Here is a 24860-nt window from a genome sequence, read left to right as displayed (position 1 = left end):
TCATGTGACCTGTGGGATTCATCTCAGTGGGAATTTGACAGCAGTGAGGTGATGCAGGCTGCTCAGCTGTGCTGGGCTATCAACATCCACAGCTCTGTTGACAGAGAAGACTTAGGGTTTCAAGCTAAATCCACATGCTGTCCTCCCTCTGTTTCTGGCCAGGGGTTCCCACTACCTCCCCTGAAGCAACATAGCACTGAAACTGCAGTGAGAAATCTGGGAAACAGTCTCCTTTTTTTTTGTTTAGTTCTTTTCTTTTTTCTTTTCTTTTCTTTTCTTTTCTTTTCTTTTCTTTTCTTTTCTTTTCTTTTCTTTTCTTTTCTTTCTTTCTTTCTTTCTTTCTTTCTTTCTTTCTTTCTTTCTTTCTTTCTTTCTTTCTTTCTTTCTTTCTTTCTTTCCTTCTTTCTTTCTTTCCTTCTTTCTTTCCTTTTTCTTTCCTGATTTAGCTCCCCAAAGTACCTGACTGCAACTTTGGTGCAAGAGAGGGCCCAGCAACACACAGACAGGCAGGCATGAAGCCTGCAAACTTGTCCTGGAGCTGCTCTGACAGGTCCTGCACCTAAAATCCAGGAACTAGGATGTTTACAGTGATTTCATCTCACTTAGACTGAATAGTTGCGCTCACGACAGGCTAGACAGACGGTCAGCCAGGCATGGGATGTAAAAAGTCACATAGCAGGGGCGAGTGATGCACCCAAAAGCCTCCTATTGATCTTCTAACCAAACTCGCATGATAAACTGGGAGGGAAGATAGGAATATTTGCACTGTCTGAGTGCTGCCCGTGCAGCCACACATCTCCTGGGCTGGTGTTTGGTGCCTGTCTCACCTGTACACAGTAAGGGCAGAGGTTGCCTGTACCTGCCTGCAGCGCACCTTTGACACCGACCTGATACAATTAGTGGCAGGCTTGGTGAAGAGGAAAATGAAGAGCTGGAGCTTGGCGGAAGTGTTCGAGAGCACATGAAACATGAGCACTGTTGCCTTCCAACTTGTTTGCAAAACACAGCAACATGCTCAAAGTATCGCTGATTTAAAGAGCAGTAAGCTGAGACCGAGTGAAAGGAGTGACCCCGCTCTGTGTACACATGAACACTTCCTCCAGGTGCCTGTGAAATTCACTGCTTTAACCATAGCTCACTGACAGCCCTCAAGAACACTCATGAATATGCTAATAAATAAATAAAGCTATGGCTCCAAATGTGTGTCAGAAAAAGCCCTGGAAGGAAAAGCCCTGGAAATATTTAGCCCTTTATGGTGAACTGACCTAATGTTTTCAGCAGACAGGCATAAAGGGGTGCAAGAGGGACAAGATTCCTATCCTTAGAATTGAAATTTCAGCTATCTCCCAGACAAGAAAAATAGTCTGATGGATATAGGTTATATTTGGTTAATCTTGTGAAATTGTCTCTTAGGCCTCTCCTGAGAAATAACCCCAATTTATTTTCTCAGGGTGCATAAGCATGCCTGGCTATCCTTTCGGATCCTCGTACACTTGTTTCTTAGGTGACTAAATGACAGAATGGCATGTATTCATTTTGATGGTGTTGTTGCATGGCCAAGTCAGCCTTGGGATTCACATCCTCATGGTTTGTTTCATCCACATGTACAAAATCTCCTGATCGTGGGCTGTGCTGCTCTTCCCTCTTAGAACTATGTGACACTCATCACCCAGCTATTCACCCAGCTATTCTGCCAGTCAAAACATTCCTGTTAGCTTAAATAAAAATAAAATAAAAATTAGAATACAAATAAAAATAATAAATCAAGTGGCTTTTGGTATCTGAAGATCTTGGAGAACATTTGAGTCTATGTGCATGTAGCCTTGCAGTATTGTGAGATAGATCAGTACTGATATCTCCAAGGCAAAGCAGAGGCACAGGAAACGAAGCCATTTACCCAAGAGTAGACAAATAGCAGAAGTACAGCCCAAGAAATATCCCTCTGTCCTGACTCTGGGATGCATGTTCTGGCTTTTACCAGAAACCCACAGTGAATTTTTTACTGTGACAATTTTTTAAAGAGAATCTCTTTTCCTTCGAGTTCTGTAGAACAAATATTCATCCGTGCCATTAAAAAAGCTGTTGAAAATTGGTATTCATTTGAAGCTGAAGGAAGTCTAATGTTATAGATAGAAATAAATACACCTGGCAGGCAGATTGTTGCCTTGCTTTCGACAAGGACAGATTTTTTCCAGATATCCATTTTCCTTTTGTATTGATCCTTCTTTTTCACAGAACAGTTACACCTGGGTCTGATAAAGCACCAGTGACCAGCCATTTGATGACAGCTGCCCTGTCTTATCACAACTTCATGAAAAGAAAATAAGCCCCTCCACTGCTGCGTGAAAGCTGCAGTTCACTCTTTCAACTCCTGTTTTCAGAGCAAGGCTGCATTCACCCTGCAGACCCAAATCTGCAACTGACTTCGCAGGACAGCCCTGGTGAGTTGGGACGCAGCATGGACTCTGGCGGAAAGGTTGGTCCATGCTAGGAGCTGCCCTGCCACAGCTAACCCTTACCTAGTCCACTTACGTAATACAGGTCCGTACCTTCACTTTGCCTATGCAAGCTGTGATGGGACCTCTCGCTTGCAGCGCAGACAGCCCATAATCCTTGTCCTTCATGGCTCTGGGTGTTGACAGCTCGGGATGAGGCTGAGGACTGGGAAACCCAAGTCCCATCTGAGAGTTAGGATGTTGAGATGTCTCCCTTTGGATGGTGAAGTTCTTTTCTGAGTAGCAGCTCTTAAACATGAGTCCCCTGTCCTTCCAAGAACTAGAGAACTGTCATATAAAATAAAATTATTATAATACTACAAAAAATCACATTCTGGTTCAGAAAGGTCATTTCAGAGTGCCTACTTGGAAACATAGTCAGTGAGTTGATATTTTGCATGTCTGAAAAGAAAAATATCTCACGCTTCTTGTATAAAAGTGGCCACTCCAGATCACCGGGTGCTTCTGAAGAACATCTCAGCAATGCAGGCACACAATTTAATTTCTGAGCAAGGCTTTATCTCTTAGTTGTAGATTTTCTCCTTGCGTGTAAGGCACAATTCTCACTATTCCTTTCAAGAACCTAAAATTCAAAATGAAGTAATTGAACTGGCAAGTCAAAATAAACTTCAGTTATAACTTTTGAGGAATGAATCTAAAAATTCATTCTGTCTTAAGTGCAAGGCTCTGGAAATGGAGATCTATCAGACCAAGAGGGTGTATTTGCAGTGCTGGGCTTATCAATATATGGATCAAATGCTGCTCCCTTTTGTATGTATTTGGTTCCTGTTGGTATCAAGCATAGATTGTACTAAGCCATCATCTAGTGGAGGACTTAGGCTTCCATGTGATAGTCTTTTATTGAAGCTATACCTGACTTGTATGGATTTGAAAAGAAAGCATCTTATTACAATTTGTAGGAGATTTTTTACAGCTTTCAATACTATTCCAGTTAGCAGATCCTGTGGAGTTATCACATCTAAGAGCATTAATAGAGCAGTAGCAGGAGCTTCTGTGTTACCAGTTTGAGGCTTCTGCTGCTGAAAGCACCACACCTTACTATCCTATTCATAAGCTTCTTGCATTCTTTTAACAGCAGGTTGGTGAATTTTGCCCATTTCTTTTTAGTGGTAACACTGTTCCAAGAACCTGCTTGTTCTAAGAGTTAGGAAATGCAGTCACGCAGAGTTCCTCTCCTTCCTCTTTCTACTGATAACAGTGTCCTGTAGCTGAATAGCTCTTTCTCCTTTGCGGTATTTATAGACATGAGTTGAAATCCTTCTGAGCCTTTGTTTGGGTAGACTGATCCCACCACCTGTTCTCATATCTCTCACAGGAGAGCCTCTCCAGTTCCCCAATCATGCTAGCCATTTTCTGCCTCTCTCTGATTCAAAACAATTTTTCGTCACTGTTAGTTACTGGAACTGTATATGGTTTTCCAGATGCTGTTTCACTTGGGCTTGCACGTGGAAATAGTTCTTGGAGCTATGTCTCCCCTTACATCCAGGCATTGCTACCTCATGGTTGTTATGTGTCGCCCTCTAAACAACCTACAGACAACCCCTCTCTGTTTTGGCTGTGCAGCCACTCTGCCTTAGACATTACTCCCATAAGATGAGCTTCTGAGGAAACCATACAAGTGGTGGTGTTGAAGTCTTGAATAGCCACAGCTTCTCTCCTGTGCTGGGAGGACTGTGCCTGTGTTGTGCTGACGTGTGGGCAGGGGAGAGGCCTTGGCCATAACCTCTCACTGCCCTCCACCTCACAGCCTCACAGACCCCAGGATATCCATCCCCTCTCCACACCGTGCTGGTGTTACGCTGCTCCAGCTCCTCTGGCTTCCTGGCTGCATGCAGCATAGACTTGGCCTCCAGAAATGGAGTTGCCTTTGCCTGGAAGGAGCCTCGTTGTTTACCTGCCCTATTTGGCAGGAAGGAAGCAACTCTACAGAGCTGGGGGAGATGGACAGAGCAGGAGATGAACCAGCACCCGTACCCCATAACAAATTCCCCAGCTGCAGAGCAACACGGGTCACCATCCAGAACTACCAATAGGGGCCTGGGCAGAATACAAGAAACTTTCAGAAGACACAGAAACAATATCGCTTGATGCAGCCTCTGACTACTGTGCAGAGCTGCAGTCCTTGTGTGGTGCAGCTGGGTGGCAGATCAGCGCTGTGACGTGGGAGAGGACCCTGTGTCAGTGGTGCGATGCTTGTGTGGTCTTTGTAGTACCCAGCCCTCCTCACCCACCTCCCAGCCTGAATTTGGGGGAACACTCATGGGAGAGATTTGGCTCAGTGTGAAGAGAGGAGGCATGTTCTGCTTTTTTGTTTCCTTAGGAAGTCACAGTATTTCTGCTTTTCAATGAGCTTCTCTATTTTTGGAACTTCAAGGAGATAATGTTCTAAAGACATATAGGTTGTTCCTAAAGACATTATAACCCGTTGACCACACCTGTTCGTTTACCTCTGTGTGGTGACAGCAAGCACTTTGTTATCCTTTGCGGCTCTTTTTGTAGAACCTTAGAATCACCAGGTTGGAAAAGACCTCTTGGACCATTGAGTCCAACCATTCCTATCTGCCACTAAACCGTATCCCTGATCACCTCATCTATTTTAAACACCTCCAGGGATGGTGACTCAAACACCTCCCTGGGCAGCCTCTGCCAGTGCACAATGACCCTTTGCGTGAAAAACTTTTTCCTGATACCCAGTCTGAACCTCCCCCGCCCCAGCGCAGCTTGAGACCATTCCCCTTTGTCCTGTCCCCTGTCACTTGGGAGAAGAAATTAGCACCCTCCTCTCTAGAACCTCCTTTCAGGTAGTTGTAGAGAGATTTTCTTGCTGAACAGTTCATTTTGACAGATTTTGATGTGTTTTTTTCTTTGACTGATCTTTGACAGAAAGTGGATGACCACCCACTGCAGGGACACCTATGAGTTCAACGGAGCATACCTGCATCCCAGGGCTCCCTTGTCCAGACACTGCATCCAGCACTGACAGGGGCATAGCACTGGGTGAGCAGAAGCTGCCTCAGGGGCAAACTTCCTTACAGGTTAAACAAGAGGTAGTCAGACCACCAAAGGAGATGCTTTGCCTCCCTGTGATTCAAGGGAAGGGTATGGAAAGTGAACTGAGCTTATAAACAGTATCTTACAGGGAAATGCCCAATTGTCAAAGTGTTTTGTTTTTTTTTCCCAGGGCAGCTTGAACTCAGCAGGAACACAACCTAGAAGCTCTTGGCTCCTGCTAAACCATCTTCCAGTCTAGGAAGGCATAAAAGTACCTCCCAGGATGGTTTCATATGCTTGTCATACAGTTCTCACTTGTCTTTTGAAAAGGACATTAGACTGCTCCTTGGAAGGGTCCTGGAGGGAGCGTGGCACCGTCAGCAGCAGGGCTGATGGCCACTCGAGGAGGGAAGGGGGCTGCCTTTCCCTTCAGTGGGGCATCAACATGATAACAAGGTGTTTTCAGAGGCTCTGCCTCATGACTGCAAATAGGAGACAGGCTTTGGAATGTCTCCAAGTGAAACCACAGCAAAATTTATGTAGGCAGAAGGTAATTACCCAGATTAGACTTTGGTGAAGGCAAAGAACTGATGTTTCATAAGGAAGTCTGCCACAGGACCTTAAACAACCACACACAGCTGCCACTTCCGTGACTTTACATTTGAGCTGAAACACTGATCTCCATCATCAGAGTGGGCCGCAGCACCAAAGACTGATGAGCCACTTGTCAGCAACTGCAGTCAGCAACTCCAGCAGAGCCTTCGCCATGGCTGTGCCCATTGCCCTTCTCTTCTGCACGAGAGTAACTCCAGCAGCTCTTACTGACCTAAAAAATGAATCTTACTTTCCCTTTTATCTTTTTCTAGGTCTTATTCTACTTCTGCATTCTTGTCTTCTCCCGTCTGTCACTTATCAATATTCATTTTCTTCCATATCATCTTCTTTCTCTATATCAGTTTTCACGTTTCATATGAATAGTTTCCTCACTTCCCACTCTCCCTCATTCCTTAAAGGCTTAGGCTGGGTTTTTAAAACAACTTCTAGTTTTCCTCCAAACCCCATCCACTGTGCTTCCCCTGAGTTTCCTCCCTATCTTTCCTTCTCCTTTGCAACTCCTTAGCTGCTTCTGGCCCTTGATTAAACATTTTGCTGTTTCTCATCTTTCACAAAGCTGCTGAGGACAAGGCTTGGGGTTGCAGGTCTCCTCGTGACTGTGTATTCCAGCATTGCTTCCATCCTCAGAGGAGCCTAAGCTCCAGCTTCCATTTGGTGATGGGAGACTGACCACAGGTTCATTTTTATGTCACATCAGCCTGTGCAATTATGAAGACAGATAAAGACTAGTTGTACGTACCATATTTATTTCCTGTGACACTGGGTCTAGAAATACTCATGAGTTGTCGAGATCCTGAGGCAAGAGGATGAATGTTGGAAAGTGTTTCAGTTTGTTATAAACTCCTTTTGGTAGGCTCTAGTCAACAAATACAAAAGCAAAAAGGTATCTTCACCGTTTTCTTACCTTAACATTCCTCATAATTCACTAATAGATCCCCTCTCTGTTCTACTTCATTTCCCTCCAGTAATTTGTTCCTTTTTCTGGGGAAAACTGTCTCATTAATATTTTTAGACACAGGTTTATTTTTCCAGTGCTATTGCAATGTTGGGTAACCTGAAGTAATTACTTCTCTCTGATGTGGTTTTGCATAAAAGAAATATTAATTCTGTTATTTATTGTTGAAATGAGCAAACTAATTAATATCTAGTAGTGTTTCTAAACATGTATCTCCTCTTGCCCTTCAACATTTTGGCCACTGTTCAGTGTTCATGTTATCGCTGCCTTCACACTAGCTGAAGCACCCAGAGCCTTAACTGATCTGAGAGAGGGAGATGTCTAGCACTTTCATGAAGAAGAGCTACTCATGCCATCGCTTGTGATGTGATACCTCCAGCTGCACATCTCCAAATGATATTGGCTCTGCTTCCACCATATCATATTGACAGTTCACGCCCTGCTTGTTGTTCACTGATATCACATGATGAATGCAAGACTGCTTTTCCAGTTTCTCTGACTGAATGGCTGCACTGGGGTTAGTTCTGCCTAGATACAGCTCTGTGCACTTGTACTGAATGGATCTCAGTTGAATAATTCTGCTGCAACCTTAAAAACTCCACATTAATTTTTAAACTTTAAGTCACCGTGAACTGCAGCTCTATTCATCATGCACTTCCCCTTCTGTTAGATCATGATTTAGGACCTACTATGAAACACCAGTGATGTGACATGTCCCAGAGCTTGAATTTAATTGTACACAGCCTTATGAACCATTTTCTTCCCATGTCAATATGAAACTGCACTAACATATGGGCTCAGGTATAACCCTTCAAGCAGGCTTGATTGCTGCAGCTGAGAAAGAGCTCAGATTCTTTCCCAGGAGACTTCTCTAATGCTCATGAACTTGACACAAACATCTGGTAGGTTTTCACTCACAGAAACCCAGGACTATGTTACTACTTGGAAGCTTCAAACCACATTTATTGTAAATTCATGGGAAAAAAAAAGAAGAAAAGAAGAAACCACAAGCTGGTAAACGATTACATCTCAGAGTGAAGAACTTGTCCAGTGATGTGCAATCAGATATTAAAAAGAATATCTAAATAAGCAGCAATTTCTCAATAGAAAACTCATAAATAAAAAAGAAAATTATTTCCATATTTACAGATTACATGACAAATATATCTTTAAAGCATTGTTTTGTAATTAGTGGGTTTATTTCTTTGAAATAAAAGAGAAATGGTTTGAATCTAAGGGTGTACTTTGGAAGCAGCTTGCTACACAGTCTATTTTACCACCAGTGAATGGACGATAGCCTCTCATTGACCACTGCAGTGCTCTGTTTCTTCTGTCATCCAGGCTTTCACCGCAGGGCTTCTGGTACCTCCACCTACAAAAGGGGGGTGGGGTGGGGAGGGTGTTCATCACATTTGCTGTACAGTCTAGATGGCAAGATTCCTACTAGAGCTGCAGACACACTCCCAAGAGCCTTGTGCTATGTAATATCTGCCATAACTCTGGAAGGTGCTGGAGCCTCTCTCATATGAGGATGGGCTGAGAGAGTTGGGTTTGTTTAGCCTAGAGAAGAGAAGAGAAGGCTCTGGGGAGATCTTATAGCAGCCTTCCAGTACTGAAAGAGGGCCTACAGGAAAGCTGGGAAGAGGCTCTTTATTAAAGACTGCAGAGACAGGAGGAGGGGTAATGGTTTTAAGCTGAAAGAGGGGACATTTAGATTAGATATTAGGAAGAATTATTTATTTTTTTCTGTGAGAATGGTGAGCCATGGGAACAGGTTGCCCAGAGAAGTAGTGGGTGCCCCATTCCTGGAAGTGTTCAAGGACAGGCTGGATGAGGCTTTGAGCAACCTGATGTAGTAGAAAGTGTCCCTGCCTATGGCAGAGTGGTTGGAACTGAATTATCTTTAAGGTCCCTTCCAACCCAAACTATTCTTTCACTCTATGATAACAAGCCTGAACCCAGGCTCAAGCACCTCATTTTTGTCAAAAACACAGTTGAATAGAAATCAGTGTGCTAAGGAAAGCACAGACAGGAAAAAGCTTGTTTTCTTATGCTTACATTGCTATGAGTGTTTTTCTTTATTGAATATATATATATATTAAAATCAATAGAGCTTGTGCTGTATCTGAGCCACAATCAGTACTGAAAGAGAATCTCTTACTTACCCTCCTTAATTGTTTTATGCTGCTTGCCCGAATTGCTTCCATGAGGTTGTCATGGAGAGACCTTTGTGGGGTGGAGGGACGGGTGGAGGGTCGTGAACCTTCCTCTGATTTTCTGTCTGAGACTGATCTTAGAGAATCTTTAATTTCTTTCAATATGCTGTTCTCATGTTTTTTGCTTTTTTTCCCTTTTTTCTTCTTCTGTCCATTCTGCAAATCTTTTCTTGACCTTTCTTGCTGTTTGATGACTTCAGCTATATTCCTGGTTGGTACCTTTTTCTCTGGAATAACTGGGGGAGGAGGAGGAGGTGGAGGTGGAGGTGGGGGTGGTGGAGGAGGTGGGGGTGCAGGAGCTGGAGGCTGACTTTTCACTGGCGGTGCTTTTTTAGAGAGCTTTGGAGAGGACCAAGGTGAGCTCTTAGGTGACACATAAGGGGAGGACCGAGGTGTCCCTTTCTGCATGACTTTGGTCTTTGCATTGATGGGTCCATCACAACCAGGCTCTTGTTGACGCTGCTCCTGCATACGCTTTTGTCTTTGTTTATCCATATTTCTTGTTAGGATACTTGTCATGCTCATTCTTGGGCCAGCAAGGTCAAAGTGGTATCCAAGCTTGACTAGAGTGGTGTTCTCTTTCAACAGTTTAACTATGTCCATTTCTACCTGGCTGCCCATGATGTGCCTTTGATTGTGGAACCGCAGTTCTGTTAGAACCTTGTTATTCTGCAAAGCTCTCATGATAGCCAGCACTCCCTTGCCTGTGATAAAATTTGACTCGATATTCAGACTAGTTATGTGCTGATTTACTTTTAACATACCAGCAATAGCTATTGCAACGTTGTCATCAGCATGTGTATTAGCCAAGCTGAATGACTTAACTACTGTGTTGTCCCTCAAGGCTTGAGAAAATTGTACAAGCATCTGTGAAGTGATGTTTTCAATGTTGTTTAGATTGACCTCTGTGGTGTCAGGGTCATTGCTCCTAACTTTTTCCAAAGCATCCTCAATAACAGTTGGATTTCCACAAGGGTGGATAGCACTGCTTTTTAAGCTCAGATTATCAAAGTCTTTTCCATCATGACCATTGAGTAAGTTTTCATTATCCTTTGTGCCATTACATTTTTTGCGTCTGATGTGGTCAGAACTTCTGTCGTCCTCAGGGCTTTCACCAGCAGCAGCATCTTGCTTTTCCTCTTCCTCATCATCACTGTCATCTTCATCTTCCTCATCATCTTCTTCTTCATCATCGTCCTCTTCAGTACATGCTTCCTCAGACACTTCACTATTGCTTTCTGTGAAACATTCTTCTTGAATGTCTTCTGAATTGTCATCTTCTTGCTCTGAATCCTGAACAGGAAAGTAGATGTGTGTGTTAAACATTACTGCAGCAATGTACCTACTGACTTTTTGTGCAAAAACAATTATCTTGCAACTATACAAGTTAATGTTAAAAACTAAAAATTGATCCCCAGAAAGAATTAGAATAGAAAATGTTTCAGCACCTAACACCTTAATATTATTTTTTAATATTACTTAGAAAACAAATGCTTAGCATAAATTGGAACAGTTTCACTGATGTCAATGACTTCAGCCAAGAGAAAATTTGATACAAGATATTGCAACATGGACATATTTCACGTTTTCTATGTGTTGGTATGTCCACAAGGGGATATTATTTGAATCCTTGACAGCAGAAACACAAGATGGCAATTTCAGAACAGATATGATCTATGAGCAACAAATTTCTTTATCTCATGAGGATTAGACATCTTTGTCAATGCTCAGACTCCCTTGCATACGCTAGGACATCTAAAAAGCCTAAAGACTGCCGTGATTTAGAATGCAAAGAGTACACACATGTAAATGTGCATATTCACATGCAAAATATTACAGAATCACAGTCATGTCAAAAAGACTTTTGGTGTGCTATACACACTTAGAAGATACAGATTCAGACACATTCCCATAGGTAACAAGGAATCATGTCAGTGTTGTATGGGCCATGACTGAACCCACACGCCATGACAAATCTTATACCTCTTGCCCCCAAATGTCTCCTGTGGCCCATTTTGTCTACTGCAAAAGCCATAGCATATGCCATTTTATTTACATTTGTAAATGTTAATAAAATTTTGAATGAAATACAATTGTTCTTTATGCAGTACTATAGCAACTTGCAGAGTAACAGTCTTTGTGAAATTATAGAGGGTATTTTACAAAGAGTACACTCTGCAGAGATGAAGCAATACTGTTCAGTGCTTCTGGAAAACAGAAGTGTTACTAACACAACAGACTATTTTTAGAAAACCTGTGCAGTTTTAGGTTTGCTTAATTATCAGACTCTAAAAATGCAGGGAATGGGACAGACAAAAAATAGGCGGTAATTGTAATATCCGCAGAAGCATGACTCCAACAAAATAAGAGATTGAGCTGTTCCAGCCTGTTCCTGAGCATTCAGTGCCTGGAGGCCTTGCAGGATCTGGCCCCACTACCTATCATATGGAGAACTTACAGGATCCAGCCCTGCTGCTTCTCTTGCTGATCATGTGTGGGAAGGCCCTTATGCTGAGAGACACTGTGTTACATATAGAAACAGGGCTGTGTTTAAGCCAGGTTTGTTACACCACTAAGATTTATGTCTGTAGCTTCTATACATATATGCAGACTTTCAAAAGCTGTACATGCCAGGTATCCAGGAACCATCGTCATGGCTATGCTTTTATCTATCCAGGAATATGCCAAAGCCTTCAACACAGCTGCAGATGAGCAGAAGGTAATGCCTCTAAATGGACTGCTAATAAGCTTGATGACACTAGATTAATGAAAAAAAAAAGACCTGATTTTTTTTTGCGTGGCATTTCTGAAGTCAAAGGGGAAATTTAGCTTCCTGTACATACAACATTTGGCATCATAAAAATCTGCACGATAACTTTGAAATCAATTACTCGTCTCTTTGCAGATCTATAGAGGTATGCTGTTGTTGTGGCAACATTTCAGTACAGGACTGCTGCAGGCAGTCTGCAGGGCTTCATCTCACTTTGTAGTTGTAACTTGATGAAAAGTTAGGACTAAGATAGTTGATGCAGACACGTAAATGTCTCTGGAGGGCAAATCACTCACCCTAAAAGGCTATCTGCAGGATGTTTGCCTGCTAGAGGGGCTGATATCTCACCACTAACTATAGAAGGTGCACAAATAACCATCTTAGATAAGGTGCCTAACTTTCAGACAGTTGAAGGCAAGAAGAAAATTGCTTTCAGGAAACTGAGAAGAAGCTTTCTTATTGCCTTCAGCAAAGACAGAGCCTTTGTGCCCTCTAAATCAGTGTGTCAACATTCTCCTATGTATGGATGCATTTACTAAGTTTCTTCTTAGATCAAAAAGCACAGCACTTTGAGTTTTGCCAGTACCCATTGTTAATGCTGTATAGACACTGAAAAACAAAAATAATCCTGTCATTAAGTAAGACACCAAACTAGACCTGTTCAGGAGGTATTTTTGAACTGTCCAGGTTTTGAGTTCCACGCTTAGCTGGAAATAAACATTAATCTTGCCATTGACTCCTTAGGACTTGACAAACAGGGAGTGAAGTTAACATCTGCAAGCTGATACTAATGGTCTGATGACAGCTAGTGGGTAGTGTGCTTCCCTGCAAAGACACAGCACCACCATTCATCAGCAGGAGAAAACATGTAAGTGTAAAGAAATCCTGGATATTATTATGGCAGGCTAATTTAATCCAGGTGATTTTTCTTAAAGAGAGTATTTTATCTCATATACAACCTTAATTATTTGCTTGAAAATGAACTGAGCCCCTGGATCAAGGCTGTTAGAAGTTCTGAGTCCAGTTTTCCCATTTTTGCCTTTGTGGTATTATTTTATATTTAAACATGGAAAAACTTGCCCTTATAAACAGTCAGAGCTTTGTATGAAGTAGTGCTTAAAACCAAAATGCTACTCATGCCCCAAGTCCTCACCTTGCTTTGAAATTACATGGAGCCAACATGAAAACAGAAGATATTTTTTGATAGAGCTCAGTCTCACAAATTGTTTTAAGCCAAGGCGTGGGTAACGCCAACATGGACATTAACCTGGACTGAGAGTGTTAATCTCCTGATTGATAGAAATGAGCCCTTCAGTGCTGCCCAGCTGTACTGTTCACTTGCAGTCCAGGGACCAGATTTTATTAGTAATTTTTTTATTCCAGGGGATGAGTTGCCTAAAAAGCACTATTGATTGGTTTTCGGGCAATACAGATGAATGGTTTGGCTGATGACTCTACCCAAGCCCATTTTTTAAATAACTTACAGCTACCACCTGACAGCAGTTGCCAGAAGACTCCCAAGCTGTGCCAGGGATCTCCAGCAGGAAAAAAGCAGCACAAGCTGCTGACTGCAATGCAGCTTCCTTCCATGGATCCTTCCTTTCACGGATCCCAGTGGCTGCTTACTTGACTTCTGACAGAACATGTATTCAAAATTATCTTCCTGATGTGCTTCTCAGCAGTCAATACTGTTTTATTTATTTTTTAAGGAAAGGAAAAGGCACTTCTTTTAGCTTTTTAAATAAAACCAAAAGTTATCCAAAAGTCCACATTGCTACCTGGCAATAATTTCTAACATGCCCTTTAAAATTTATACTTATTTTAAGCACTAATGATAGTTTTTATGGGATTTTCTTCTGCTCTCAACTGAGCTTTTAAGGTACCTCCAGAGAGCGCAAAAACTCTCTTAGCTAATATGCAGTGCTTTAGCAGACACAAAAATATGGCTAACAATGTTCTTAAAAATGCTACAAGAGACCGAAAGAAAATTAAAGCAGTCATGCCAGGTAAGAATAAGCCCAACTATTTCCGGGAAACAATGAATACCTCAGTATCTTACCTTGTCACACGCTCCCAGTCTCTCCTTTTCTAAGAGTTTCCTGGTCTCCCTCTCCCAATAGGCCATCAGTGCTTCCCTGCTGAAAGTCCCAGTTGGTGTTTTCTCTGTCAGGCTCTTCTGCCGTTGTCCCACTGGAAGGTTACGGTCAGGCTCTATGTCCTCCAGCTCCCGCTCCAGCTCTTTCAGCTCCTCTTCAGTGAGAGAAGCGAGGAGCTCATCTTCATCGATATCTTCATATTTACTGAGCTCTCTTCTGTAGCCAAAGGTAGACATGGTCCCGCTCGGTCAGGCTGATATAAACCTGAAGTGACAAGGCATTCAAGAAGGCTGAAGCAGGCAAGCAAGCTGTGTCTCGTTTGGTCAGCAACTGTTTCCCTGCAGAGCAGTGGCACCCTTTTAAGAGTAATCATCAGGGGCTTACGACAATGCATGAAGGGATGAAAGCATGCTCTGTTTTAAGCATCAGACGTCAGCTAGACATCTGAACAGCAAGAATGTCCCAACACTAGTGTTTGCAGGTCCCTTAAAGAGGGGGGATTATTGACACACTGGCCATGGCCATATTTAGAGCAGGCGGGTAGCGGGAGAATACCAGCCTCGCAGGCGGGGGGGCAGCAGCAAATAAAACTCCAGGCACATTTACACTGAGTTTGTGTCCGAACTGCAGCAGAGAAAGAACAATGAAAATCCATTTAATCCTGAGCAGCCGTGGGGGCTGGAAACAAAACACTCTTGCCATTGTTCCGTGGACTTCCTCTAGTTTTCACGGTTTTCTAGTGGAACCACACTGTTATCTCACCAATGTGTTTGCAGGAGGCTGGGATCGGTGGGAAGAGAGCCTGATGGGAGGAGGCAGGCATGTTGGTTCCTGTGGGAAGCACCACTCCTGCAATGTCACATGTCACCTGTAACAAATCACACAACTGAATTATTTATTAATTCCTTTTTTCTTTTTTTTCCCCGAGGATGATCAGAGGGACAATCAACTTGACATGTCCATTTAGAGCTCCTGTGAGATTTTTTTTCTCATGTGGAGGACTGCGCTCTGCAGGGGAGCGAGCAGAGACCCCCACAGCTTTGGGGGGTACCAGCCCTAGGTGGGCAACAGGTCTCTGTCTTCATCTCTTCTGACAGACCCTACCAAATGAAGGCCTCTAGTGGCTGTTCTAGTTAGCGGCTATTGCTTGATAGAGCTGACTGAAGTGCATCTGTAGAGTGCCCTTCAGTGCCTAATTTTAAATGTATATCTACATTATCATGTCTACAAATAAATGATACATTTTCCTGATATTATTTTTATAGATGAGTGTCTTCCAATGTAAGAAACCACAGAATGAAAGGCTAAATGTCACACTGACTTTTTTTTTTTCTTTTCTCTATTAGGAGTGAATTAACCATGTTCTCTGAAACACTCATGCCAGCAATATCTACAAATCTGTATTGTTAGAGAGAGAGAGGGGAAGAGAGAAAGACAGTGAAAAGCTTGGCTTTGGTACAGTGAAGAAGGAACACATCTATATTGATAAATGTCAACCTTATTAAATGATAACACATGGTGATTTTATTTTTAGTTAGTAAAGCCAGTATTGAAAGGAAATGTAAAAGAACATAATTTGAACTACTGTTCTTGTTTAGTATCACCTCTTTTTGTTAAGTATGGGTTGAATTAACGAATGATGTTCAGCCAAATTCCCCATTTAGTTTTATTATTATGCATGTTGTTTAACTGGCAAAGGAGAGGTGAGACCGACCATGACTTTCATTAACAGATTCGGTAAACAAATTACATTTTTACTTTGATAAATTTCTAGATGCATTTCACCCATTTAAGCTTGCTCAAGAAGTGGGATGAAAACGTACAAGCTTAGGCTTCCCTAATACACAAACAACATTAATAAAGCAGACTAAAGAATATTGTGCATATGTAAAAAGAGTAAATAGATATTTGCAGATCATTTACAATGACCAAATCTTTGCATAAAATAAAAAAAAGGAAGATGCAAACCAACTTGGCCTATGGAGCTAAGTGTTACCTTCATTGTATAGGATAATGCAGTGAGTGAAAACATTTGGGTCACCTGTGTCTAGACAAGACAGTGGGTGAGTAGAAGTTCTGTCCACTCTTTCAGTTTCTTGCAGAAATGATGCTTAGGCCAAATTCTGTAAAATGAGAATTGGCAGGAACAAACAATAAGTACCTTTTTAGTTTTAAGTTTTCATTATGAACACTGATGCTGCCACTAATTAAGTACGTATATCAGAACTCCAAGCAATTTTATTTCTTTGGTGTGTCTAAAAAAATGGTTCATTTTGTTATCACTGGAGTTAGCTGGAAAAATAGCACAATAAACATCTTTCTTGAGTGCATTTTGACGGGAAATATTTTGTTGCAAACATTTTTGGATGGAGATGGTTAGAAAATTTGTACTGGACAGATTTGCTGTTAGGAAATGCCAGTTGAAACTGAAATGCTTCTAGAATTGTGCTGTGTTTTATTAGTACAAAGTTGACATGCACAGTATCGATATGTACGATATTAAAAGAAAAAGCATGCAGATAAAAAGGAAATCTATTCAAGTATAATGTTTCCCAGACAATTTCGAGCTGTCCACTTCTCCTTTTTTCCTCAAGTACCACAAAATTGCAAGTCTCTGAATTTTCCTAGGTTAAGAGTTCATAGTACAAGGTACAAGCACCCAGCTACCTGAACTTGTCTATTTAGTGTTTTCCATGTATAATTTTAATTTTCCAAACTCAAAGGCATTTCAAAAGCAATATGCATTACTCACTTTTAAAATAATACTTCTAAGGAAAATTTATTCCAGTCCTTGGTAGCAACATAAATATTAACACCAATGCTACTCCATGCTGAGGCATTATACAACACTGGGCCAGTGGTGTGAAGTGTCTACATGTAAACTGTCTGTGACATCCATTTTAGCCATAACATAAAAGAATTTAAAGATGTCACTAAAGGTGGACAAGATATTTTATTGTAAAAATCTCCCCTGAAGCAGCAGGGAGACTGGCACAATTAAGTAACATTATGAGATGTTTGGGTCCTTTCTTAATCCCGTACATGTCACTCATGGCAATTTAGGAACTATTCTTCATAGGGAGAAGGCCAAGGGCCTAACCTGGAGTACTGGGTTTAGTTCTGGAGTCCTCAGCACAGGAAGGATATGAACCTGTTAGAGTAAGTCGAGAGGAGGGACTCAAAGATCATCAGAGGGCTGTCCTTTCATACGAGGACAGGCTGAGAGAGTTGGAATCGCTCAGCCTAGAGAAAAGAAAGCTCCGGGAGACCTTATAGCAGCCTTCCAGTACTGAAAGGAGACCTACAGGAAAGGTGGGGACAAACTCTTTATTAGGGAGCACAGTGACAGGAAAAGGGGTGACAGTTTTAAGCTGAAAGAGGAGAGATTTAGATTAGATATTAGGAAGAAATATGGATGGGGCCTTGAGCAGCCTGGTCTGGTGGAGGTGACCCTACCTGTGGCAGAGGTATTGAAACTGGATGATCTTTAAGGTCCCTCCAAACCCAAACCGTTCTATGATTCTAATAAGGCTGTAGCACATGTCAAATTACAGATGCAAAAAGGAAGCTAAAACTGTAAAGCCAATCACTTACAGGTCAGAAAATGTGGGGATAATTTGTCCTTGCCTGTTGATGGAAAGCAAAAGTCCTGAAGCAAAGTCCTTAATTCCATAAATCTGTAATTGTACACTTTTCCTGGACCCCTGAGTCCCCAGGACCCTTACTCTTGTTCAGCATACTGGAGACACTATGTGCATTAAAAAACAGACTTTCAGCTTTCTGTTCTGTTCCTGCTTTTCAGCATATCGAGACTATCAATGGCTTTATTTGTTCAGCAGTTCTTTCAGGAAATGTGAAGGTGTTATTGCCATTGTAAAGAGGAAGAGTAGAGTACACTTAGAGACACTAAAATTGAAGTTACTCACTGATTTGGAATTTAGGAATCTCTTTTAGGGAGTATTTGGCATTATGCATCACTTAACTGGTCAGGGCTCAGCTCCCACGAGCACCAGCTGTTGCTGAAGCTGCCTACCTCTGCAACAGTTCAGATCACAGGTTATCACTCAAATGATTTAATTACAAATAAATTGACTTGTCCAGCTTCCCACAGGAACTCTGCTGCAAAGACAAGGATGATTGTGTTTTCCTGTTATTAGCATCCCTGTGTGAAACATTTTGTTTTCATCACACAGCTCCATTTCTCAGGCATTACACGTTTGGATTTCTTCAAAAGAAGAAGCAAAAAGTAGCAGTCTGAGCACCTTCTTATACATTCCAGGCTATGTGCTTGGTCACACAACTGTGGCATCCTTATAAACGTTATCATCTTTCCATCACAGAAGGCAGGATAGTAGAGCATGAGCCATATGTAGTAGTTGAAGGCAGGTTTGTATTGGCTTCATTGGCCGCTACTCAGGATGAATCCTCTGAAGTGCTTCACCATCTCCTAACAGAAAACCCAATCTCACCCCTGTAATGCCCTGCTGAAGTCCCGAATGCAGTGAATAAATCATTTCATGTACAGGCCTTGAAAACTCAGCACTGAATTCACAAATTTTACTAGGTTTCTTCCCTTTGGGACTTGGGCTAGGATGAGAGAAAATGAGAACTGGGAGCACCCATTTTATAGGGGCAGGATTCACTCTGCCATTGCAGATACTCGGCACCCAGGTTCCTGGCTTTGAGTGCGACAGAGCCCACTCAGCAGCAGCCAGCTTGCAGACAAGACTTTCAGCATTTTCTAGACTGAGTGATCTATTTTCTTGTTTTTAAAATAGGAAACACTTCTTAATGTTTTGGTTTTTTTCCTTTCCAAGCAATTAGTTATTTCAAGCAACAGCCTAGAAAACTTTGTTCTGCTTCTCACGCATTTCCACACTTTGGGCATATTGGTCCAATGGCTGAAGGGGTGCAAACAGTCCCTGAGAGGTGGTGTGCACCTCCAGCACAGCAAAGCCCACAGTTCAGATTTTACCTCCACTCGGGTGAGTGCAGGGAAAACTACAGGAAAGCAAAGAGAGGGCTGCACAACCTTGTCCTCGGGCACGGGACACGGTCGGCTCCAGGACAGCAGCTATTTCAGTCACAGCTCGCGAGGACAGCCTGTCAGACAGATGCGTTGGCTCATACTGAGCTGCAGTCCCACACTGCAGGAATGGGTCCAATTGTCATAGAGCGCGTTAAAAACAATGCACCACAGTATGTCTGGGCTTTCCCTCTCCCTCCTGCTGCTCTTCTGTCTGCGCTACTTGCTCCCGCTTTCCTCCACTGCTTCTGCACCTCTCATTCCTCCATGAACTCCTTCCCCTCCACCTTCCCCTCATGCAGACTCCTAGGTGCCAGCCCCTCAGTTGTCTCCCCTTCCCTGTCTCCTTGCTGTTGTACTGCTTTCTCCACCCCTGGTACTGCAGGGCCCCCTCTCCTGCCCTCCCTACAGAGCCTCTCACTGCCTCACTTGCCTCCACAGCCTGTTCCATGCCCTCTCCTTCCCTTTCCTCCTTGCATGTCCCCTCTCCTGCCTATCGTGCTTCTCACTGCCTGCCCTTCCCCTCCCACCTATATAATTATTATATATAAATACTTACACACACAAACCACACAATTATTATATATAATTATAGCCATAATGATACATAGTAGATATAATTATTTACATACATATGTGTGTGTGTGTGTGTATTTCTGTATGCTGTAGAGGCCCAGGTTGAATGCAGTGTGGAAACTGGACTGAAGAGACAAAGGGTCAGCAACCTGGCATCTAAGCAGGATGGCGAGGCAGACTGATGGGACAAGCTGTAGCTCTTTCCCTCAGGAGAGTAGCGTTACTTGTGAAAATTGTGCACACTATACTGTTCCTGAAAATGATGTGTCATCATCTACATTTAACAGAGGTATCAGCAGAGCAAATGGGATAAAGCAGGCACTGGAGGCATTTGAAGGAAGAATTTTTCAGCTGCTTTTCTCTATGCCAGATGATTCTGTTGTCCAGTCATCTCTCCTGGTGATGCCGTAAACAAAGAGTCACACAGGAGAAAAAGATCTTTACCTTTATCCATGCTGGGGAAACAAATGTGAGATAAATTTAAAGATAATCCTGAAAGAAAAGCAATCTTTCTTTGAAAATCGGACTCAGTATCCTACATCAAAGACAGATTTTTCCTGCTGATTTCCTGCAGCACACCCAGGCTACCAGGAGGGCATATTCCAGATCCAGATTGTAGTTTAACAACTCAGTCCCACCACAAACAGTGATCAGCTTTCACTCAAAAACCCGTGTATGTGCGCTGCCTTATTCCTCAGATTAGTTTTGAAAACAGCAATCCCAACAGCTGCTGGGAACATAACCAGAACTCTATATACAACAATATACAACAACAAGCCATGAGGCAACTGCTAATCTAATCTCATCTCATCTATTTTGACAGCAGGGGTGTTTGGGTTGTCTGGTATATCGAGAAGGCAGAAGAGTCATAGCTAGTAGGAGTAAATGGACTCTGATAGTGCTGCTGCTGGGAGGAGTGCAAGAATGCATCTCAGAAGCGGAGTCAAGAGGTTGATGTGGCTGCAGGGAAGCACTGGGGAAAAAATCATCTGGCTGTGTAAGAATGGTTTTGCACTACCAAATTCTTTAGCCTTTGATTAAAAGAAGGAAAAACCACTGCCCACATTGCACAGGCACATGGTGTCCTTCATCCATGGATTGATGGGGCCTTGGGCAGCCTGATCTAGTGGGACGTCCCTGCCCATGGCAGGGGGGTTGGAACTAGGTGATCTTTAAAGTCCCTTCCAGCCCAAACTATTCTATGATTCTATGATTCTAAACGTCTATTTGTTTAACCTGGAGAAGAGGAGGCTGAGGGGACACCTTATTGCTCTCTACAACTACCTGAAAGGAAGATGTAGAGAGGAGGGACAAGTGACAGAGGACAGAACAAGGGGGAATGACCTCAAGCTATGCCAGGGGAGGTTAAGACTGGACATCAGGAAAACTTTTTTCACAGAAAGGGTCCTTGGGCACTGGCAGAGACTGCCCAGGGAGGTGGTCGAGTCACCACCCCTGGAGGTGTTTAAAAGACGGGTAGAGGAGGTGCTCAGGGACATGGTTTAGTGACAGATAGGAATGGTTGGACTCGATGATCCAAGAGGTCTTTTCCAACCTGGTGATTCTGTGATTCTATGATTCTATACAGCAAGGAATGCAGCTGGGTGCCAAGGGTGCAGCAGACTACGGGTTTATTGCCTCTTTGTCCACCTGAATCACATCAAAATAGGGAAGGCGACGTGGACAAATAAGTTTTCCTGAAGAAATGTGATTCCCATTCCTAGATTTCTTTCCTTCCTACACAGCTGGTACTTTTTAATCATCTTGTGTCAGTACAATGCCGGGTTCTATAATAACAGTGCGAGATGAACCTGCATATCTTTGACAGCACAAACTATTCCTGCTAGGGTTTTGCTCAAAGCAAGTGCTTCTCCACATCTCTGCAGATTGCTCATTTCTTCAGCGACAGTTTCTGCCACACCAAAAACATAAACTGCTTTGTATGCAATGACGATCTTAACGCTCTTACTTTCATATAGCTGTTCTTATCCCTCAGGAAGAATCTCAATGTGCTTTACAAACATTGCCAACAGATTTACAGGCTATATATAGAAATCATTTCAGTTGCTACTGATGTACAGCCATAGGGTGACCACAGCAGCTGTTTGGAATTACATCGTGATATTGCTCAACAGATTTGGACAGGAAGTAGAGGGCACTGTATTGCAAAGAAAGTAGCAGAGGAACTGCTGTATGCAACAAAAATATGGGCTTCGGAAGAGCCGTTTTAACGGGATACTGCTTAGGCAGCTGCAATTAGCCTATTCTTTCCCAAGAAAGCATGATAAAACAGGTAGCATCTGCCAATATAAGCATTATATTATTTGTGGTGGTATTTGCAAATACACAATTTGCAAATGTAATTCGCATGCACAGTTCTCCTGTGTTGCTTAGCCAAACCCACAGTTTGTCATTCACATAAAAAATTGCTTTACTTCTTCATAGACAGAGAACAATACAGGTACTTAATTCTGTGTTTAGCATTTTCTTAGGTTCTGTCACTTTTAAAAAAATAACCAGCAATACAAACAAGTGATGTAATTCATAGGGAATTAAATACAAACCACAGTACTAAGTAAATTCTCTACTTGATTGTCTGTTTATGTCTATTATTTACATAGTCCATAATGATGATGGGAGTTCTGGGCACCGTATCCACCATGTGCAGAATATGCAGACAAAAGGCAATGGGTCTCCCTGCTCAGCTGTAGAGACTTCTACTGAAAACATGAATTTTGAAAATTATACGTAAATATCTTGCACGAGTCATCAGAGTTACACTGTTATATCAGTCTTATGAGTACTAACAACTTACTAGTATACTTTTACAGCTTTTCAGGAGAACCACAAAGCATAGGTTCCTCAGGGAGTACTTCTCCTGATCTAAGAATGTCTTTTGCTGGTGTGAGTGACAATTAAGGGAGAACTTCAGTGAGAATATGTTTCCCATTGTATATATACCTTACATATTTATGCAGTAATTTGGTGCAATTACCCATGTACTTCTTTCCGATTTATATAACATTAGTTCTGGTAAAGAACCAGGATGGATTTCTTGGAAGACTGCTCCATACATTTTGAGACAGACAGTGTATTTTTGAATCAAGGCCATTATCCACAGGGTGCAAAAGAGGACTCTGAGGACAGACACCTTGGATGGCATGGTGCCATTTTTAATTACTGCAACCTAACAATTTCCAGTAGAAAGGTCGAGGCGGGAGCGGGGAGGAAGGCAGAATAGGGTCATTAAAGCTGAAAAACAACTTAGTTGGAACTATTTTTTTGGTATCATTTTCGTGAGCAAAGATCTATCAGTCCTAAGGCTCACAAGAAAAAAAAAAAAAGCTAGGGGAAGGCTTTAAAAGGACTGATTTAGTAGGTAGAGCAGAGCTGTGGCAGAATATACCAGGAAGGCAAGGCTGGTTACACAGAAGACACAGAGGTGAGGGCAAGAGACTGTTGGTTAGGTGCATATTAAAGAAAGTGATGTAAAAGTAAAAGAGACGAGACCTGTTCTACAGAGGTAAGCGATCATGAATTTATGTCACTTGTCTCGATGCAAACCACAGCTAAACAGCTGGATGGTTTAGAATCTTTGTTCTGCCCCAAGTAATGGTCAGAAAAAAAATCCCTTTGCCCTACTCTGAGTGAGATAAGAAAGAGCCTGTGGCTTTGTGACTGTGTTTTTCCATGCATGACGCTGGTACTATCAGCAACAGCCTGAGAAAGGCCAGCACAGGCACCGAGAGCCCAAGCCAGGACAGTAACTGCCACAGTGAAACACTAAAATTGGCTCCCCTTGATACCCAGAATAAGGATCTTCTGTGCCAGCTCCCGAGATCAAATGGTAGCCACAGTTTTATAGATAGCACATGGCAGGGAAATATCTGGTCATATACAGAACTCATGGCTACGGTTTGGTCCTTTGCTGAGCTATGAAAACATAGCTACAAAGTCCATCTTGCTGGTGCTGCAAAGGCTGATGTAACCACTGTTGAATGTCTGGCTCCTCGGAGAGCTCATCAGTCTGGTGCAGCTGCTTGTGTCAGATTTCATGAGAAACAGAGACCAAATGATACCTATGCTTTCAAACATTGTCCCCAAACTGATAGAAGTCCCTACCCCAGAGCATGCCTGAATCAATGCCAGAGCAGTTAATTACTTTTAGTCAATGTCGCCCATGGTGTGGGCATGCCATGGAATTGGGTTGCCGTGAAACACCCCATGAGTCACACCCAAATAGCAGAGAAAATTAAATCTCAGCATTGCAAGGGTTCAATCACAGAACAAGCACAGAAAAAAAAGAGTTTTTTTTCCTGCCAATTTCTTCTTCCAGCTGGGGCTGCTGCCTTTACCTCTTTTCACACAATCACAAATCCCAGACTAGATACATTTCGCACTCCCACCATACATACACAACTCCATAAAAGTAGTATTCAGTGGTCTGACTGCAAAACATGGGAGCTGAAAGACCTGTGTCCAATATCTAGCTGGACCATAATTGTGGCATTTGGTAAAGAGCTCCCTTTCTGTGTTTATCTTGCCTTATATTGCATTTAAAACAAAGTCTTGACCCTCCTGCCTGCATTCAGTTCACAGATGCCTTGAAAACATTAAACATGATTTCTCCAAATGTTGTACTCCTTTTGGCACCCGGCAGGGGAAAAAATGTCTTCAATAAATAAATAACTTCAATGCTGAAGGACAGAAAAGCTTTAGAACGGGTTTAAGCCACACACTGTAACAGGCCACCTAATAACAAAAAGGGTCCAGAGGAACCGTTTAAAAGATAAACTCAATAATATCATGACTTTCAGCTTATCTAATGATATTCTAAGGACTAGTCCATGATACTTTAAAAACCTGAGGCAATGCTTTGTCCTAGAGTTGAATGCTTTGATGCTGCAGGCAATATAACTATTGCCTAAGGCACGCGTAAAGTCCTAAATATAAACCCTGTCCCATGAACTAAAATTACTAATGGAATTTGGCTCTAGCCACAGAAAGGGTTTAAAATCTCCTGTCTCAAGCCCTATTTGATCATGTTTCCTTTGCTGGTTGCAGTATACTGTATCAGATACATGACTACCCAGATTATT

At 42.4% G+C, this 24860-nt stretch overlaps 1 protein-coding gene across 3 annotated transcripts; it reads right to left on the bottom strand.

Moving 5' to 3' along the window:
* Positions 1 to 448: 448 nt before the first annotated feature.
* LMOD2 (leiomodin 2) lies at positions 449 to 14625 on the bottom strand. 3 transcript variants are annotated; one of them, XM_054051893.1, is made up of 3 exons: positions 14123 to 14625; positions 9243 to 10586; positions 449 to 3078 (listed from the first exon to the last, which is right to left on the bottom strand). In XM_054051893.1, exons 1-3 carry the CDS (start codon positions 14393 to 14395, stop codon positions 3013 to 3015), a joined length of 1683 nt encoding a protein of 560 aa, XP_053907868.1. In that variant the 5' UTR covers positions 14396 to 14625; the 3' UTR covers positions 449 to 3012. The 3 variants fall into 3 exon arrangements, with proteins under 3 accessions (XP_053907868.1, XP_053907791.1, XP_009561864.2); XM_009563569.2 differs by lacking the exon at positions 449 to 3078 and adding an exon at positions 8056 to 8449 and having other exon boundaries at positions 14123 to 14624; XM_054051816.1 differs by lacking the exon at positions 449 to 3078 and having other exon boundaries at positions 8046 to 10586; positions 14123 to 14624.
* Between the last annotated feature and the right edge of the window lie 10235 nt (positions 14626 to 24860).

This window comes from Cuculus canorus, chromosome 1 (genome assembly GCF_017976375.1).
Source record: "Cuculus canorus isolate bCucCan1 chromosome 1, bCucCan1.pri, whole genome shotgun sequence".
NCBI lineage: Eukaryota > Metazoa > Chordata > Aves > Cuculiformes > Cuculidae > Cuculus > Cuculus canorus.
The sequence above is the reverse complement of the archived record's forward strand: the minus strand, read 5'-3'. Positions and strand labels throughout refer to the sequence as shown.

Bases quoted from the DNA above. Each gene is read 5' to 3' on its own strand.
- LMOD2 (XM_054051816.1), bottom strand. From the start codon at position 14,395: ATGTCTACCTTTGGCTACAGAAGAGAGCTCAGTAAATATGAAGATATC. The intron at 10,587-14,122 runs GTAAGATACTGA...TTTCCTGTTCAG, and splicing joins GACTGGGAGCGTGTGACAAG to GATTCAGAGCAAGAAGATGA.